Source organism: Talpa occidentalis, unplaced genomic scaffold (genome assembly GCF_014898055.3).
Source record: "Talpa occidentalis isolate TD23 unplaced genomic scaffold, MPIMG_talOcc4v2.1 talOcc4.14, whole genome shotgun sequence".
Lineage (NCBI taxonomy): Eukaryota > Metazoa > Chordata > Mammalia > Eulipotyphla > Talpidae > Talpa > Talpa occidentalis.
Genome location: NW_023601433.1, coordinates 40,329,543 through 40,349,815, shown reverse-complemented (window position 1 = coordinate 40,349,815; position 20,273 = coordinate 40,329,543). Strand labels below are relative to the sequence as shown.

Below are 20,273 nucleotides of genomic sequence, written 5' to 3'. Positions count from 1 at the left end.
ATACTCAATCTGGTTACATTTTTAATTTCTTTAAATTGTGCACTGTGCACCTCTCTCAAATTCGTAAACCCTAACTGCTAAGTGGGTTACAGATATTATATGTTTAACCCTCATTACTGCCACATTGTTTTAAAGATCAAGAAAATTAGTGGCTTACAGTCACACAGCTATGAAATAATGGCCAGGACTCAAAGGTAGGACTAATTTACTCAGTCCACCCTCGTATGTACCATCTTAAAATAGGTCAGGAGATGAATGCAGCATTTCAGCTGGCCTGACAGTAGTGGTGATAATGAAGATGGAGAAAGATGCATGAATTCAAAAGAAAAAATTTAATAGGCAAATCTTTTGGTAGATTCTCAATAGTAAGTGAATCTGAATTTTGGAACTAACAAAGTAATTCAGAAATAAATCTATACAACACATGATGTGCTTGCATGCTTACTCACTATGGCTTTGATAGCTTTCTTAGAATTCAAATTATGTTAAGCAGTGGCAGTATCACTTTATGTGCAGCTGACCCACAATGATTAATTTGAATGTGACAGAGATTTCTTTTCCCCTAAACAGAAAATTCAAATATATCCTAAGGTACAATTCCTGCTGTCAACACAAGATGGCACTGAAAGACATGGATAGTACTTAAATATCTGCAAAAATGAGGTCTAATTTAATTGTGACACATGGTAAGATATTTAACAACAAAAAAAAATGTAAAAAAATGTGTATAGTAAGTAAGCTACGTAACTTAGTCATTTAGTGTTTTCCACAATGAGTATTCAAGAGTTAGAAAAAAACCCTCTCTAAAATAATGCTGGTATTGTAATTTAAAATGACATGGTAATTGATCTGTACTGATTCCCTAAAAAATGACTTCATGGAAATTACAATTCTTTAAAATTTTTCTTTCTTTTTTTAAAAAAAGATTTATTTATGTACACAAGAACTGGGGTGTAGGCCAGAGTGTGGGGGGTGAGAGGATTCACCAGAGACAGAGTAGGGAACAGAATAGGCAGATCTACTGAAATATACTGCTGAGGGAGCAGCAGGCAAGGCAGGAGAGGTCTGCTGTGCCATGTGGGTTACCTCCCTGGCTGGGATCAAATTCATGCCACAGTGGCTAGCGATAACTTGATAGTGCTGAGACTTAACCCCTGCGCCACCAGGGAAGCCCTTTAAAATTTTTCAGTAGAAGGAATACTTATTAAGTTGTATTAATTGAAAATGTAGACAACACTAATTTTCATAGATCAATTTATTTAGAATTACAAATATTAAGAATAAAAGATTTATGCATTTCTTAATTAACATAACAGTTTAGCTAAATATAAACTCTGCACTAAAGTCTTGCAGTCGCACAATACCGACAAAGAATATGGAAGCATTTTTAAACTATACAAAAATTTCAAATGGAAAATAATCTTGTTTCAGTTTTATGATACATTAACATATAAAAAGTCTCATTTTATGAGACATCTGAAAGAATCAAAGCCACTTCTACCGCTATACTTTAACTCCAAATCTGAAAACAATTTATTATATTTTGACTTTATAATATTCTATAATAAAACAGAAAATTCCAAATATACACTTTTTACAAGATTAACATTTTAGGCAGGGTTTTCTTAAAGAAAAAACAAGCAAACCATAAACAAACCCATAACCAAATAAAAGCCTTCTTTCTGCATTTCACAGCACTGGTTATTATATTTGTTTTCATTATAAAATCTTTTTACTTTATAAATTGTGTTCTGTTGAATTTTAACCAGTAACCTGGTTCAAAAGTTGTGCAAATAAACAAAAAATATGAAAATAGTGTGTTATCAGTCTTTTAAAAATAAATCTCATTACAGTAGCACTTTTGTCCTGAATTGATGGGAAAAGACATGCCAAATTCACTGGCTGAAACAGTGTTTTTGCAGTAATGGTTTTTTCCTGCTCCTTCATTTTCTTCAACAGACAAACAACAAAGGTTTCTTTTATAAATTATGATAAATTAAAATATTATTATAAAATGATCTATAGAACCATATCACATTATAAGTATATATGTAATATATACTTGTAAAGTCCATATTTCCCATCTATATTCCAATGGCTTCCTTAACACTATGACTTCCCATATCTCAGGTTGTTATGTTTTGAAGACTGAGATGATGATCAACTAAATCAACCAGAGCTGTAATTTTCTAGATGATATTTCCACATTGCCACACATATTCATGTTTCTTCATATTCTCCATTGTGGTGGTTGTCTGCATGTGTTGCACTAAACTCATGCACATTGAATAATGGTCAGCATCGTCTTCCATGAAATTATGTTCAGACATTTTCAGTTTTAAAATACTTGCTAATAAACACATGACATAAGCAATGCTACTGCAGCTCAATTATAAAAAGAAAAATAAATATAATGTTGATTAGCAATGCTGGCTTAAGAAGCAGTATAGTATATTAATGACTTATCTGGAGATTTAAATGTCTCTTGTTTTCCAGCAGTTAGGTTATTTGGTGTTGGAAGCCTATATAAAGGAAAAGAACTTCTCAAAAACAATGTCCTATGCAGTTGGAATAATTAAATCTTCTACTCAGTCTCTGTTGGTGTTATTTGCTGCAAAGGCATGTAAGTTTCCCATCTGGCTCAGGCCACTCTGAATATGTGCAACATGGATTTCTACATTATTCTGAAAGCAACTGAAGAAAGAAGAACATGGTTAACCCTTTATTTCACAAAATTAAACAAGCTTTTTAAAAAGGAGATCTGAATTTTAGTTCGGTAATAGCTAAGTAATGATGTCAGAGAAGGCATAATCTCCATTACATTAGCCATAACTTCCTTCAGTAGTAATTAACTGGGGAAGCACTACTTCTAAGTTGAATCTCCACACTGAACCTAAACCTAAATATTAAATGTGTTCTCATTCTTTTGAATAAAAAGTCCACATGAAATTTCTATTCTGCCAACAGACTGGATATAACTGAAAAAGCTCTCTCACAATTTATTTAAAAGATAAAAACTATGTGAGTACTTCACAAATATGTTTAATTCTAAAAACCTGTACTGGAAATCATTATGAATTTAATATAAAAATTTTTAGAGTACTTTTAATGAATTACCTGATATTAGATGCATCTATTGTACTCTTGATATCATTTAATGAATCCGTAAGTGATTTGAATTCAAAGGAATTCAGGTCTCCTCCTTCTGCAAGACACTAAAGGGAAAAATATTTCAAAATTTAATTGAATTCTAGTTCAAATACAGATCAAAATACCTGATATAATCTATGGATTATAATTTTTTATCAATAAATCAGCATAATTTGTTTAAGTATCAAAATTAAGAAAATATTTTCTCTGAAATTTACCTTAATTTGTAATAAAATAGCGGTAAGCCTGGAGATTAAGTCTGTCAGATTTTCATTTTCAACACAGGGCTGCCCTGTTGAGGAATTTGCATGCCGAACAATTTCCTGTGCTTCTTCCTCACACCTTCTTCTCATATCTGTTGGCTGATCTGCAGGCTGGAGCCCCTGGTCCGGAGCAAGCTGAATACAAATGATTGAAGCATAAGACATACACTCATGTGGCCTTGATAATCTCTCTATATTTGGACCCTTTTTTCATATTTGGATTTTTACAAAACTAGCATATATTAAAAAAAAAAAAGATGCTCACTTTTACCATAGAAGCTTTTTCTCTATCAGTTTTTTTAATTTCTTTTACATTTACTCCTAAACACTCCATTTGTTATTTCCTAAGTGCAAGGATGTTCTCTTTCATAACCATAGTGTAATTACCACAATTAGGAAACTGAACACTGACATAATACCATTTTCTAGCAATATATATTCAAATTTGTCAACTGTTTCCCAATAATGCCCTACATATAGATACCACCTCCCCTCTGCCACCCCACCCCCCCCAAATAAAATTGGTTGTGATGTCTCTTTAGATTCTTTTTTCCTGGAACAACTCCATCATTCATGATCTTGATATTTTTGAAAAATACCAGTCAGTTGTTTTGTGTAATATTGCTCAATATGAATTTCTGTTTCTTCATGACTAGACTGAGGTTTTGTTTTTTTGGCAGGAATATCACAAAAATGATCCTGAGATCTCAGTGCATCGTGATTAGGAGACACATGATGTTGATCTATCCCATTACTGGTGATGCTATCTTTCATTACTTGGTTAAGGCAGTTTAGTGTATGCCAGATTTCCCCACTGTAAATGATTTCCACCTTTAATAAGTATTTGTGAGGAGATAGCTTGAGGCTATGTAAAGATTCTATTTCCTATCAAATTTTTACCCAGAAGTCTTAGCATCTATTAATGATTCTTGCCTTTACCAACTGTTACTATGATGGCTGTTCAACAGTATTTTTTTTTTTTAAGATTTATTTATTTATGCATGCAAGAATTGTGGTACAGACCAGAGGTGCAGGGGGGTGAGAGCATTCACCAGAGACAGAGTGAGGAACAGAACAGGCAGACTGACTGAAATACAACAGTATTTTTTTTTTTTTTTAAGATTCATTTATTTATTTATTTATACAAGCACTGGGTATAGTCAGAAGCGCGGGAGGGTGAGAGAATTCACCAGAGCCAGAGCAGGATGCAGAACAGGCAGAAGGACAGAAGTACACTGCCGAGGGGAGCAGCGGGCGGCAGGAGAGGTCTAGCGCGCCATGCGGGACCCTCCTCTGGTGGCCGGGGAGCAGCCGGGGATCGAACCGGCACTGCAGAGGCTGCGGGCAGCATCGCAACCCAGCGCTCAACCGCTGCGCCACCGGGGAGGCCCAACAGTATTTTTTTTAACTTGTAATCATCCCTTCTACATTTATAAGTTGGCATTTTACTATAAGACATTTCTCCTTAAAAATTACTTAGTTAAAAAAATTACTCAGTTATCAGTCTGTTGACTCATGAATATTTTGTTCCATGGGTTAGAACTTCTTACTATATCACTTATTCTGAAGCTTTAATTATCCCAGATTTGGCCAGTGGGAATCCTATCAAGTTGGTTCCTTTTTGACACATCTCCATAATTTTTTTTAATTAATTAATTTATTTTTTAAAGATTTATTTATTTATACAAGCACTGGGTACAGTCAGAAGCGTGGGAGGGTGAGAGAATTCACCAGAGCCAGAGTGGGGAGCAGAGCAGAGCAGGCAGTCGGACGAAGTACACCGCTGAGGGGAGCAGCGGGCAGCAGGAGAGGTCTGTGCGCCATGTGGGACCCTCTTCCGGTGGCTGGGGATCGAACTGGCACTGCAGAGGCTGCGGGCAGCTTCGCAGCCCAGCGCTCAACCACTGCGCCACCGGGGAGGCCCTCCATAATTTTTTAAAAAAGATTTATTTATTTATGCATACAAGAGCTGGGGTACAGGCCAGAGATGAGGGGCAGGGGGGTAGTGGTGAGAAAATTCACCAGAGACAGAGTGGGGAACAGAACAGGCAGATCGACTGAAGGACACTGCTGAATGGAAGCAGCAGGCGAGTCAGGAGAGGTCTGCTGTGCCATATGGGTACCTCCCTGGCCGGCCAGGGGATCGAACTCATGTTGCAGAGTTTCGTGGATTGCTTCATAGTGCGGATTGCTTCATAGTGCGGTGCTTAACCCTTTGCACCACCTGGGAGGCCCGACATGTCTCCATAATTTTGGGGGCACATTTTATTCCCTAGCACAATAAAATGGTCCAGGCTCTCATCTTTGACTTTCTTTGCTGTACTCCTAGTCTATTTTCCAAGGAGCCCTGCTTCCTTTTATTGGTGAAAAGTGTTTATATCTGGGTGCTAGGTTCATTACTATCAGGTTGTCATTGCTTCTAGGTTTTCTCAGTAGACACACACACTTGTACCATACACACATATTATAAAAAAAGAAAATGAAGCATGAACTCATATGATTTCCTTCTTCCTAACTCCCTTTTCCAACAGTGAGACACCTGGTTCCCATTATCTTCAATATAGTTCATTACTCATTTGCTCAGTCTTAGAAAACAGTTTGAGAATTGTTAATCCATACCACTAATAACTAGAGTTCAATATTAGTTTAACGTTTGCTCTACCTTTAGACTATGCGTATACAGTCCACGTTATTTGGATGAGTTTTTGCACCCTCCCCCCAAGTTTGCTTATTCCTGTGATACACAGTCAGGTTTTTTCTGTTTGTAGTCCATTTTAGAGTTTACCTGTATTTGGGGAAACAAACACTGAGAAATATCACTCTTCTCTCCTCCCTAGTCCCTACACAGTTCCCAAATAAGTATCTAGTTTAGCCTTCCTGTCTTTATTATTGAAAAATTGAGCAGATACATGTGTATTTTATTTCTGCTTACTTTTGTTTGCCCCAAAGGAAACATACTATATATATTTTTGTGCAATTTACTTTTTTCACTTAATATATATCTTATTAATCACTTCATTATCAGTAATTTAAAGAGCTTCCTTGTTCATCCTTACAGCAGCATGTACTCTACTGTGTAGTTACATGATAAGTTATTTAGCTAATTCTGTGTATGAGCATTTAAATTTTTTCTAATATTTTACAATTATAATAATATTACAAAACTTAAAAAAATTAGTTGAATTTAATAAATACAGAAAAGCATAAAAATCGTAAAGTATATGTATCAAAATATTTTCACAAATCAAACATGCCAGAGAAATCAGTGTCTAGATTAAGAAACAACATTACCAGTCTTTCAAGGGATCCTCCTTCCAATGTAATACTCTGTGGGTAACCACCATCCTGACTGCAAGTATCATAGATTAGCTTTTGCTGGCTTTTGAGTTTTATATAAATGGGATGATGCATTATATATTCTTTTGTGCCTGACTATATCTGTTCAACACTGTATGTGTGAGATCATCCATGGTATTGCATATAATCGAATTCATTCCCATTGCTGAGTAGTATTCCACCATACAATTATATGAGTGATTATTGATGCATTCTGGTATTAATGGGTATTTGGTTAATTGCTAATTTGGGGCTGTAATCAACAGTGATCTTATGAACATTTTATTATGTGTCTTTTGGCAAATATACATTCACATATCTATTTGGTATATACCTAGGAGTAGAATACCTTAGTCATAGATTCTCTGATATGTTCATGGTTTGAAATCAATTATTCATTTCCACAAAAGTTTTGTTAACAGCTAAACTACTTAACTTCATTAGGAAATGAGCCTATCATAGTGGCCTATATGTACGTAAATGTGAAATTATATCAATAAGATTGATGAGGGCCTCCCTGGTGGCGCAGCGGTTGAGCACTGGGTAGTGAAGCTGCCCGCAGCCTCTGTAGCACCGGTTCGATCTCTGGCCTCTGGGCGAGGGTCCCACATGGCGCGCAGACCTCTCCTGCTGCCCACTGCTCCCCTCAGCAGTGTACTTCGTCTCTCTGCTTGTTCTACTCTCCGCTCTGGCTCTGGTGAATTCTCTCACCCTCCCGTGCCTCTGACTGTACCCAGTGCTTGTATAAATAAATAAATAAATCTTAAAAACAAAATGATTGATGAGCAGCCCACTTCTGCATGTATCCATAGCTTAGTTATGCATCATCTTGGACTGCTTGGTTTGTACCTCTCATGGACAGTTGCTAGTCTACATAGAGAAATCTATTTGCTAGGATAACATACACCGCTATGTAAGTAAGTGACAACTACCAGGAATACAAAAATAAATGATAATGGATAACTAGAGGAATGATCAAACTACATTCAGAGTTTAGTTATAGGTAACCAAGTTTGTTCCTCTCAGTTTCAATTCAAGTGAATTGAAAACATCATTTATGGGGGCCTCCCAGGTGGCACAGGCAATTGAGCGCAGCGCTGTGAAGCTGTCCGCAGCCTCTGCAGTGCCGGTTTGATCCCTGCTGGCCTCGGAGCAACCCACATGGCGAGCAGACCTCTCCTGTCTCGCCCGCTGCTCCCCTCAGCAGTGTATTTTGTCAGTCTGCCTGTTCTGTTCCTTGCTCTGTCTCTGGTGAATCCTCTCACCCTCCCGCGCATCTGGCCTGTATCCCGGTTCTTGTATAAATAAAATAAATCTTTAAAAAAAAAAAAGAAAACATCATTTATGGAAGATCTTTGGCACTTATCTATGGGACTAGTCTCATAAAAAGCTAACTGTCACAAATAGAGGTGGCTTTATAGGAATCATAAAGCCTTTGAAGAATGCCTATGTGGAAATATTCTTTTTTTAAAAAAAGATTATTCATGCATACAAGAACTGGGCTGTAAGCCAGAGGTGGGTATGTGTGTGTGTGTGTGTGTGTGTGTGTGTGAAAGGATTCACCAAAGACAGAGTGGGGAGCAGAATAGGCAGAGCTACTTTAATACACTGCTGTGGGGAGCAGCAGGCAAGGTAGGAGAAGTCTGCTGTGCCATATGCGTTGCTCCCTGCCTGGTGGGGATAGAACTGCTACAGTGGCTGGTGATAGCTTGATAGCGCTGTCTTTAACCCCTGCACCACCAGCGAGGCCCCTGGAAACATTCTAACTTAATCTCACTTAAACCCTTACCTTCTAGAAAGAAACTCAAATTTTAGTTGAAACTGTTGAATCACATTTACATTTATAACTAATGTATATCACAATAATGATAACAATCTATAGGTACACAAAGCACCCTATGATCTATGTGTTTGAAGTTCAAGCTTGCATAATTCTCCTGTAAAGCTTTAAGAAGGAGGAAACAAAACTGGTTATATACAGCATAATCATAATTTTGTGAGAAAAAGCATATACATTTAAAAAAGAATAAGAAGAAACCACAATATAGTCTCTGGGGAAAAAGAGTTAAGAGTAATTTTTTTTTCTGGAATGCTACATCATTTGTAATTCAAACGAAAAATTCAACACTTGATATCTCACTGTATAAATCTCTCTTTGACACTGATGCTGTAAGAATATATAAAATGAGGTTCTACTAAAGAACCTTATAAAGATATTTGCTAGGTCATATTTTCTAAAATGTGAAGGTCACAATATTAAGCTTCAAATCAAAAGAGTGGAGGCAAAGTCCCCAGAGGGAAATTCACGCAAATTACCTCATAGCAGTACTGTTGAACTTTATGTAAAACTTTGTTTAAGTCCTTGTTCAGCTGTTCAAGTTCTAGGACAATGGTTGCATATCTCCGCTGGAATTCAATGCTAATAGGCATGGAATATGACTTCTGAAAAGGAAAAACAAACAGATTTTGATAAGGGTTTTTTTTTTTTAGCAGTAATATTTCAGTTATCTAATAGGAAATTTCACTTTTCTAAAACAAACTGAAGATTATTAAAATTGTACTTCTTGTGTGAAAATGGATTCAGAAGGCTGTTCTATAAGGAGTGTCATGATTTCTGCCATTTGCTTTTTTCAAAAAAGAGCCTCTTAACGTGAATAAATGAAATGAAACAAAACTGTTGAATCTACATACATTTTCCTTAACTAGTCTTTATAAATTTGTCATTTTTCAAAATAAAAGGTTGATAAAAAATTGTATCTACTTATTTCAGGTGTTCAAGTTATTTAAACTGAATTGATTCTCCATCTAGAATCAAGTCAATATAACAATGATTAAGAGCATAGGTGCTTGAATGAGATTATATATATTCAAATGCCACCTTTATCACCTACTAGCTGTGTGACCTTAAGCAATCCATACCCACTATGAAGCAATCTCTGTGCCTCAGTTTCCTCATATGCAAAATGGAGATAAGAAGAACTACCTAATGGGATTGCCGCAAAGATTAAATGAAATAATACATGCTTGCATACTGCTTCCCTCATTCTTTTGTTTTTTTTTTAAAGATTTATTTATTTATGCATACAAGAACTGGGGTACAGGCCAGAGTGTGGGGAGAGGATTCACCAGAGACAGAGTGGGGAACAGAACAGGCAGACTGAGTGAAATACACTGATGAGGGAAGCAGTGGGCAAGTCAGGAGAGGTCTGCTGTGCCATGTGGGTAGCTCCCTGGCCGGGGATCAAACTTGTGCTGCAGTGGCTGCAGATAGCTTCATAGGTTGCATCTTACTAACCCCTTGTACTACCAGGGAGGGCCCTGCTTCCTCATCCTTAAACTTGCTGATATTGTGAAATGAAAAGGAGAATGCTACTTAGTAAATATACTTCCCACCCCACCCCAAATAACCCAATAGTATATATTTTATAAGTACTTATATGTACAAAAATGAATAGAAGGAAAATTATATATCATATTAAATTAAGAACAGTAATTTTTTGCAAGACGTTCAGGTTTTATACATATAATTAAATTTTAAAAAGAAAAAAAGTGATGTTAAGTTAGTTCTGCATGAAAAAGGTGAGACACAGAATCTTGAATTACACAAAATAATACCTTTTTAAATATTTTATTTTATATAATTCTTACATCATTTTTCATTTTTGCACAATGTATGCATTTTCATTTTGGTTATATTCACCATACAATTGCACCCCCCCTTATTTTGACTTTAATTCTTCCTCTCCCCGCCCCCCACCCCCCACCACCCACAGTGTGTCTCTGGCTTATAAATGAAATAATACCTTATACAACTTTTGGGCAGAAGTTGTAGCTTTGTATGATAACAAAGAATAAATGATTTTATTGTGTGCTTTTGGGGAATAAGATGAAAAATACCAGGCTTAACTGTTCATGTGTAAGGGTAGAGGGCTTTTAGCCGGTCATAAACTTATATAAACCAATGTTTCGATAAAGTTAATGTCAACCTACACTACACGGCAGACATACAGTACCCAGATATTGGCTAATAACAGGGATTCCCCATTTTAAGACAAGTCAGAATAATATCCAGAGAAGCAGCCAAATTTTAAGGGGATTCAAAATCATAAAATATGGGTGAAAGGAAAAACATCTTTTAAAATAAATTGAAAAGTATTTATTACACAAGTAGTTCATATATTCTTATTGTGACAGAGTAAAATAAAACAACACAGAGCATAATAAAGTCCCGAGCTACTTTATGCCTATCCACAGTGCCCTACATAGGTAACCATTGTCAAGTCCAGTACGTAGCTTTCCAGTCCCTCTTTCAAGGCATTTCATGCATGTATTGTACAGCTTTCTATAAAAATGGGATCCCACTGCAAATTTTGTTCTAAAATTTGTCCAATTTATTGAATTATCATACAAAGATACAAATGTTTCCATGTTGATGTAGACAGGTTCATTTTTTAAGAACTAACTAGTGCTCCAACAGAAGGACTGTTCCATGATTTATTTGACCAGTCCTCTTTAGATGGACATTTAGATGGTTTCCAATTTCTTACTATTATAGGTAATACTGCAAGGAACATTCTTTTTTTTTTTTTTTTTAGATTTATTTATGCATACAAGAACTGGGGTATAGGCCAGAGGTGTGGGGTAGTGAGAGGATTCACCAGAGACAGAATAGGGAACAGAACAGGCAGATCTACTGAAATACTCTAATTGAGGGAAGCAGCAGGCATGACAAGAGAGGTCTGCTGTGCCATGTGTGTAGCTCCCTGGCTAGGGATCGAACTCATGCTGCAGTGGCTGCCAATAGCTTGATAGTGCTGAGATTTACCCCCCTGAGCCACCAGGGAGGCCCTGCAATGAACATTCTTGTGTACACATCTTTTTGCATATACATTACTGATTCTTCAGAATGATGCCCTAAAAGCAGAACTGCTGGCTCATCAATATGGCTAACCTGCATTCCAGAAATACTTCAATAACATATATCCACCTTTAGTGTCAGTGGGCCTACTTCTACATGCATTTACCAAAGCTTTTGATTTTTTTAAAGATTTATGTATACAAAGAAGAACTAGGGTGTAGGCCAGAGGTAAGGGGGGGGTGTGGTGAGAGGATTCCCCAGAGACATAGTAGGGAGCAGAACAGGCAGATCTACTGAAATACACTGCTGAGGGGAGCAGTGGGTGGATGAGACAGGAGAGGTCTGCTGTTATCTGTTTCTCTCCAGAGATAGTCTATATAAATACTCAGAGGAAGATGTATATATCTATTTTTCTCCTGACTCCACTATTCTTTCCAAAAAAAAATGGGGACACATTATATACATGCTCAGCACTTTGTTTTTCTCACTAGAAATACATCTTGAGGACTGTTCTATATTAAATATTTTACAAAGATGAAACTTGTTTGTTTAGAGTTTGCAGAATGCATTACAAATTGAACCCGTTTCTTTTTTTTTTTTTTTTCACTGTCAAATGATCCTTTATTGTGATTTTCCTTAACTGGCAGGGCACTCCACTGTGCCGCTGTTGATGTCATCAATGATGTCATGAGGGTGGCGGCCATCAACGTTGCAGCCCACGGACTGGGCGGTACCGAGGATCTCTTTAATGATGCCAGAGAGTTCTCTAGCTAAAGATCGGTGCCGCAAATGCCGGGCTATACTGACAATCTCGTCGAACGTGATATTCCCACTGTGCTTAATGTTCTTCTGCTTCTTCCTGTCCCCCGGTGGTTCCTTGAGAGCTTTGATGATGAGGGCAGAGGCTGAAGGTACCACCTCAATCTGGGCCTGTCTGTTTTGAATGGTGAGTTTCACTGTTACTCAGCCCCTTCCAATCACCAGTTGCCTTGGTAATGTCATCACCAACATTTTTTGGAGACAGACCCAGGGGTCCAATCTTGGGGGTCAGGGCAGACGTGCCACCGACTTCCCTACCGGTGCACCGTAGGTATACGACTTTGACTTCGTTGGGATCGAACTTAGGTGGCATGGTGGAGGCGGCTGGTGTCAGATGAACCTGGATTCAGGACGACCAAAGAAAGTTGCACCCTGGCCTCCTCTGAGCCGAAAGCCGAAAGCCTGTTTCTTTTTTTTTAAAAGATTTATTTATTTATGCATACAAGAACTGGGGTGTAAGCCAGAGGTGTGGGGGGTGAGAGGATTCACCAGAGAAAGTGGGGAGCAGGACAGGCAGATCTACTAAAATATATTGCTGAGGGGAGCAGCAGGCCAGTCAGGAGAGGTCTGCTGCGCCATGTGGGTAACTCCCTGGCTGGCTGGGCTTGAACTTGTGCTGCAGTGGCTGGCGATAGCTTCATAGCACTGTCTTTAATCCCTGCACCACCAGGGAGGCCCTAACCTGTTCATTATTGATGGATGTTCAGGTTGTTTCCAGTCTTTAGGCAGCAAACAGTACTATGAGTAACTAAGTAGTCATTTTGGACAGGAGTATCACTGCAGTAGAAATTCATGCAAGTGAGACTGCTGAATCACAGGACTTGTGTTGTGCAGTTTAATTTTGATATACTGCCAAAATACCCTTCATAAAAGATGCACTAATTTATAGGTAAGAATGCCTACTTCCACATCCTCACCAATGTTTTTGCTTTTTGTTTTTTTCAAGATTTTATTTATTTATACAAGAACTGGGGTATAGGCCGGAGGTGTGGGAGGGTGAGAATATTCACCAGAGATAGAGCAGGGAGCAGAACAGGCAGACTGACGGAAAACACTGCTGAGAGGAGCAGCGGGCAAGACAGGAGAGGTCTGCTGTGCCATGTGGGTATCTCCCTGGCCAGCTGGGGATCGAACCCACGCTGCAGAGGCTGCGGACAGCTTCACAGCACTGCGCTCAACCCGCTGCTCCACCGGGAAAGCCCCCTCACCAATAATGTTTTGTTTCAAGGAAAACTTTTTATACATTTGCATATCCTTTTTAAAAAATATCCATTCTGTTCTCTTTTCTATTGGGTTGCATATTTTTTCCTGATTTATAGTTCTTTATATATTTTGAGTACAACCATTTTGTCAATGATATGTGCTAAAAGTATTTTTGTCCTATACAACTTTCAAGAATGCCATGGGGGCGGGGCCTCCCCAGTGGCACAGTAGTTGAGGGCTGGGCTGCGAAGCTGCCAGCAGCCTCTGCAGAGCCGGCTCGATCCCCGGCCACTGGAGAGAGTCTCATATGGCGCGCAGACCTCCCCTGCCACACCCACTGCTCCCCTCAGCAGTGTACTTCGGTCCTGCCTGTTCTGCTCCCAGCTCTGGCTCTGGTGAATTCTCTCACCCTCCTGCGCTTCTGACTGTACCCAATACTTATATAAATAAATAAATAAATCTTTAAAAAAAAAAAAAAAAACAGAATGCCACGGGATCTTGCTTCTACATTCCTCCATCATATATGCTAATTCTGGGCCAGGAACACCTTTAGCATTCTTTTTTTTAAAAAGATTTGTTTATCTATTCATACAAAAACTGGGGTACAGGCCAGAGGTGTGGGAAGTGAGAGAATTCATCAGAGACAGAGTGGGGAACAGAACAGGCGGATTGACTGAAGTACACTGCTGAGGGGAGCAGCGGATGAGTCAGGGGAGGTTCTGCTGCGCCATGTGGGTAGCTCCCTGGGCGGGGATCGAACTCATGCTGCAGTGGCTGCAGGACCACTCATAGGTTGCGTCTTAATCCCTTGCGCTACCAGGGAGGCCCGCACCTTTAGCATTCTAATATACAGTCTCTTTTAGCATGATTTTTGTTTCATTTAACATGTCAGGAAAATATTTTGAAATCTTTAATATATTGTTAGAGCAGTCAGCTTTCATTTATTCTGTTTCTTTTACTTCTCATTTTGTGTGGAATTATAAAGGATAGTGAGAAAATATGTGTTTATCCTATCATCTTCAACTAAAAGTTTCAGTAAATCTTTAAAGTATTCATTTACTTTGACCCAGCCATTCTAAGAATGTATCCTACAGATAAGACACAAACAAATGTACAAACTGTAATAATTCAATATGTAATGATATGCATCTGTTTTTGTTAGAAAAAAAGCTTTAAAACAATATGACAGTATAGGAACAGAAAAATCCCTATACTAAACAAATACAGCATATTCTAAACTGAATAATACTTATCTAGGGAAAGACATAAAGATGACTATTTTCCTCATTAAAGTTTTACAATATTTTGATTTTTATAGTGGTAATTATTTTTAATCATAAACAAAACATAACAGATGATAAACCATATCATGCCAACTAGACTTCTACAATTTGACATGCCAAGTCAACATCGAAACAGGCCTTTGTTTACAAGTAGGTAAGACCACCTATCTGAAGAATACAAAAACACTAAATTGAAAAGATATATGCACTCCTATGTTCACTGCAGTTCTATTTACAATAGCAGGTTATGGAAACAACCTAAGTAACCAAAAACAGATGAATGAACTAAGAAAATGTAGTGCATATACACAATGGAATATCAGTAAGCTATAAAAAAGATGACATTTTGCCTTTGTGACAACATGGTAAAACTGGAGGGATACAATAATCCTAAGTGAAATAAATCAGCAGGAGAAAGGCAAATACTAGATGATTTCAGTCATGTGTGGAATGTAACAATACTAAACTAAAACAAACCTTTGAAAGCTTACTGCAGAGCTGAGACTTCCAGAAGGGGAGAGCTGGGGTATGAGAAGCAAAGCAGGGAGAGAATTAATGGACTATGAGTAGAGGATTATGGGTGCTTGGTTGTGGATGTTGCCTGGTAACATATATCTGAAGAGGTGTGTGTGGCCCTATGTTCTAAATCATATTCATGTAGTAAACCTATGTTACCTCAGTAAAAATAGATACAATAAAAAAATATATACAGTGTTATGAACCAGCCGTATCTCATTAAATCATTTTTATTAATAAAAATAAATTAAAAATAAAGTAGGTAAGAATAACCAGGCTAAAGCATTACATTGTTAATTTACTTAGCATGTGTTTGGTAAATAGACAGTAAATGAGGATTTAAAAATAGTATTTATGTCAACATTTTCTCCCACAAAGTATATAATTCCTTGTATATATATATATATATATATATATACAAGGATATATATATCCTCTCTATTTCAGAATTATACAAAGGAAAATGAGAAATAAATCCTTACCAATTTTTCTGCTTCAGTGTTCATTTCCCTTAATTTCTTGATATGTTCCTTTTTAATCATGAGAATTTTTGATAACCTGGTCTAGAGACAAAGAAGAAAGATGTTTTGTAATAAACAGAGGCATTCAAGTATATCAGTTAGTCATCAAACTTCAAAACTTTCACTGATATTTTAGCAATAGATTTCAGTGTTTCAATATAAATGCAGTATAGGCATTGTCTAAATATGACTGGCTGATAAGAAAACATTATTTAAAAACCCATTTCAAATAGGACATGTAAATAGGACTGAGAAGTCAATCTGAACAAGGTGTTTTTTCCCCCTTGTAGAAGAACTGGGGTGTAGACCAAAGGTGCAGGGGATGAGAAGATTCACCAGAGACAGAGTACAGAGCAGAACAGGTGGATCCACTGAAATACACTGCTGAGGGGAGCAGTGTTGGTGAGACAGGAGAGGTCTGCTGTGCCATGTGGGTAGCTCCCTGGCTGGGGCTTGAACTCAGGCCCTAGAGGTGATAGGGCTGAGACTTAACCCCTAGGCTACCAAAGAGGCCCAACCTGAAGAAGTTTTCATTGGCCGCAAATGGTACTGTTCATAACCCAATGAGAAAAATATCTGCAGGGCCTCCCTGGTGGCACAAGGGGTTAGCACAACACTGTGAAGCTACCCACAGCCTCTGCAGCACGTGTTCGATTCCCGGCCAGTCAGGGAGCTACCTACCATGGTGCAGCCAACCTCTCCTGTCTCGCCCGCTGCTCCCCTCAGCAATGTATTTCAGTCAGTCTGCCTGTTCTGTTCCCCCACTCTGTCTCTGGTAAATCCTCTCTTCCCCCACCCCCCACACCTCTGGCCTATACCCCAGTTCTTGTATGCATAAATAAATGTTAAAAAAAAATATCTGCAACAAATTAAAACGCAAATAATATAAAAGGGGGTTAGAAATAGGACTGTCAGGGTTTTTTTTTTTTTTTAAGATTTATTTATTTATGCATAGAAGAGCTGGGGACCAGGCCAGAGGTATGTGGGGTGGGGGAGAGAGGATTCACCAGAGACAGAGTGGTGAACAGAACAGGCAGACTGACTGAAGTACACTGCTGAGGGGAGCAGCAGGCGAGTCAGGAGAGGTCTGCTGCACCATGTGGGTTGCTCCCTGACAGGCTGGGGATGAACTCGTGCTGCAGTGCTGTGGATAGCTTCACAGTGTTGTGCTAACTAACCCCTTGTGCCACCAGGGAGGCCCTGCAGATATTCTTCTCATTGGGGTAAAGGACTGTCAGTTGTTAACTGTTAGTGCTGGATGATGGATACACAGAGGTACATTATACAGTTTTGTCTGTTTTTATATGCTTTGTTAACATTTCCATAATAAAATACTGGCTTAAGTCAATATAGGCCAAAGGTGTAGTGAGATACATAGCTTGCTCACTCAAGCCTTTACTTATTGCTCAGTAGGTTCTGAGTTTTGGGCTGATCTTCCTTCTTCCCTAAATTGAGATTTGATTGATTTTCAAAACAAATTCATGTTTCTTTAGAGTCAGAAGCAGTAAAAGATGAACAATAGTTTCCTCCCGCTTGGGTTTCTATTTTAGCTTTTGTGTTTACTTCATTGTTTTTGATAGAAATTTCTGCTGTTTCCTTCTAACACTTTTCAAAACTGGACCCTCTCTAAGAAAGCATATCAGTGTTTTTAAGAGTCCTTAAAATTCTTACACTAATGGAAAAAAAAGTTCCCTCAAAAAAAAATCTCATTATAAATTATGCAACTTGCAAAAAAAGTTAATGATGTTTATTTGGTCATAAAAAATTAAGAACAGAAGTAAAACATAGCCATCTACTTAAAACAATATTATGAGCAAAACAAGGTCATAAGACTTTACATATCACAAAAACTGTTATTTTATCTCTTAAATAGCTTAAAATTTTGATGAGAGTATCTTAACTAAGCTTTAAACATAGTGCTCTCTCTCTCTCATACATACATACATACATACATACATACATACATACATACAAGCACTTTTTTCCCATACATGACTTACTAGCTGCGTTTACTTTCACTATTTAAAAGGATGGATTAAAAAAAAGTGTCTTATTTGTGACAAGGATAAGTCCTGGCTCTTTTCATAATTTCAATATTTCATATAAAAATATCTATATTTGGAAGTTAAAACACATACAAAATTCAGTATTACAAGGATAATTAACAACACTGATTGAGGAATACAAATTGTTATACAACATGCACATAAATTATAAGAACTTTCCTCAAAATAACATCAATTGCAAAGGTAGAAGTTATGAATATTTTAATGGATTATGTCATAAACATTTTTACTTATATAGACTAGTCAAGCCAAAGTAAATTTTCCAAAAAGGAAAAAAATAAACCAGACATTATTAGGCTATTGAAAATATTTACTGATTTTCAAAACAAATAGCTTATATATATTCTTAAGAGTCAGGCTATTCAGGAAAATTGTCTATATTATAATTCTATACTTGTTTCAATCTAGGCTTAGATTTCTTAATATCTAATCAATAAGTACTTTAGCAAGTGAATAGCTATTTCTACTCTTCAGAAAAGAAATTAAGTTTCCCCTAATCCTAGAGCTGGTCTACACATCCTATTTGTTAACTGATGATGGCAGAATGCATTGAGGTGTTTATTTAGAGTTTTACAGAGCATATGTTCGAGTTCTTAAAATAGCTAAGAGGAACCAAACCCAAGAAAAGTTCAACAAAAAATTCCTGTGTGTTTTTGATTGTTATAACTTATTTTTTCAAGATTTGTTGGAAGAGTTCTTAAAACCAACACGATGATTTTTTTTTAAATATTCACTTATGTATCAATGTTTTTTTTTTCAAGGTTTATTTATTTATATAAGAACTGGGGTACAGTTCAGAGGCGCAGGAGGGTGGGAGAATTCACCAGAGAGAGTGGGGAGCAGAACAGGCAGATGGACCGAAGACACTGCTGAGGGGAGCAGCAGGAGAGACAGGAGAGGTCTGCCACGCCATGTGGGTTTCTCCCTGGCCAGCCCGGAATAGGGCCCATGCTGCAGAGGCTGCGGACAACTTCACAGCACAGCGCTCAACCCTCTGCGCCACCAGGGAGGCCCCACAATTTTTTTATATTTTTATTTTTATACAAGAACCGGGGTACAGGCCAGATGCGCGGGAGGGTGAGAGGATTCACCAGAGACAGAGTGGGGAACAGAACAGGCAGACTGACCAAGTACACTGCTGAGGGGAGCTGCAGGAGAGACAGGAGAGTTCTGCTCGCCATGTGGGATTCTCGCAGGCCAGCCGGGATCAAACTGGGGCTGCAGAGGCTTCGGACAGTTTCACAGCAGGGGGCGCTCAACCGCCTGCACTGCCAGGGGAGGCCCCCCCACAATGATTTTTTAAAAGTGAAAAAATAATCAGTTCTAGAAAAACTTCCAAATTTAGTAACAAAGAAGAGATTGAGTTTTTAAACAATCAAGATGTTCAGAGCAATTCTTACCACTTGGATAAGGAATTCTACTGGAAAACCACCTAATGTTTCAGTATCAGAGCCAGAAATTTTACTTCTCCAAGGTGACTGTCCTAATAACGGATCATTATCCTATGGGAATAAAAAGGAATCATTTAAGCACTGGTTCTTCAAAAAAAAAAAAGTATCTTATTTCTAAATAAAGAGCAAATTCTATTACAATTAATACATTTAAAATACTTCAAAAAGGAAAATATTTACAGAATTAAAGCAACTTTTTACTTATTTAACATCTAATAACTGAAAATAATGTGGGTATCTTATTGAAGTTGCTATAGTAGATCTATGTTTTATAAGAACACAATTGACATTTAGAATAATCATTCCAGTTATTGATGAAATTTACAAAATGTTACTTACTGTAATTGGTGACTGGAGAGGAGGAGTATAATGTAACCGTGGTGGAGTCACGAAAAATCGAGAAGGCCGCTGTTTTTGTCCAAAGGCAGCAATTGGCATTGTCTCATGAGGTTCATTACTCTTAGGAAAAAGAAAGTAACCCACAAGACTTGAACAACTTTGCCTTTTATAAACATAATATTTCAGTTTGAGATATGCACTATCTCATGTTTTGATTTATCATAGATCAAAGGACTAGAACTTAAGTCACACTATGAAAATATGACTATGTTACTAAAAGGATGGAACCACAAAACAGAAAAATACTCAAAGGATCAAGAATAGTTAAGAGGGTCAAAGATTAATATTAAAATGTTCTATGGTACCTTTGGTTATCTATATGGTAAAGACTATCTGAATACTATCTTATAGTCAAAGACAGCTCTTTATCTCACCAGGGAGAAATATTTGGATAATTTCATAAAAGAG

General features: G+C 37.6%; 1 protein-coding gene across 1 annotated transcript in view; it reads right to left on the bottom strand.

The window, feature by feature from the left end:
* Positions 1 to 1,237: 1,237 nt before the first annotated feature.
* LIN9 (lin-9 DREAM MuvB core complex component) overlaps positions 1,238 to 20,273 on the bottom strand; it is a 70,442-nt gene continuing 51,406 nt past the window's right edge. The window contains exons 9-15 of the mRNA XM_037510346.2: positions 19,806 to 19,925; positions 19,416 to 19,517; positions 15,911 to 15,991; positions 9,066 to 9,191; positions 3,369 to 3,548; positions 3,118 to 3,215; positions 1,238 to 2,694 (exon numbers count right to left, since the gene is read on the bottom strand). Of these exons, the coding sequence (XP_037366243.1) occupies positions 2,589 to 2,694; positions 3,118 to 3,215; positions 3,369 to 3,548; positions 9,066 to 9,191; positions 15,911 to 15,991; positions 19,416 to 19,517; positions 19,806 to 19,925 (813 nt within the window). The 3' untranslated portion in view covers positions 1,238 to 2,588. The remainder of the gene's footprint in view (positions 2,695 to 3,117; positions 3,216 to 3,368; positions 3,549 to 9,065; positions 9,192 to 15,910; positions 15,992 to 19,415; positions 19,518 to 19,805; positions 19,926 to 20,273) is intronic.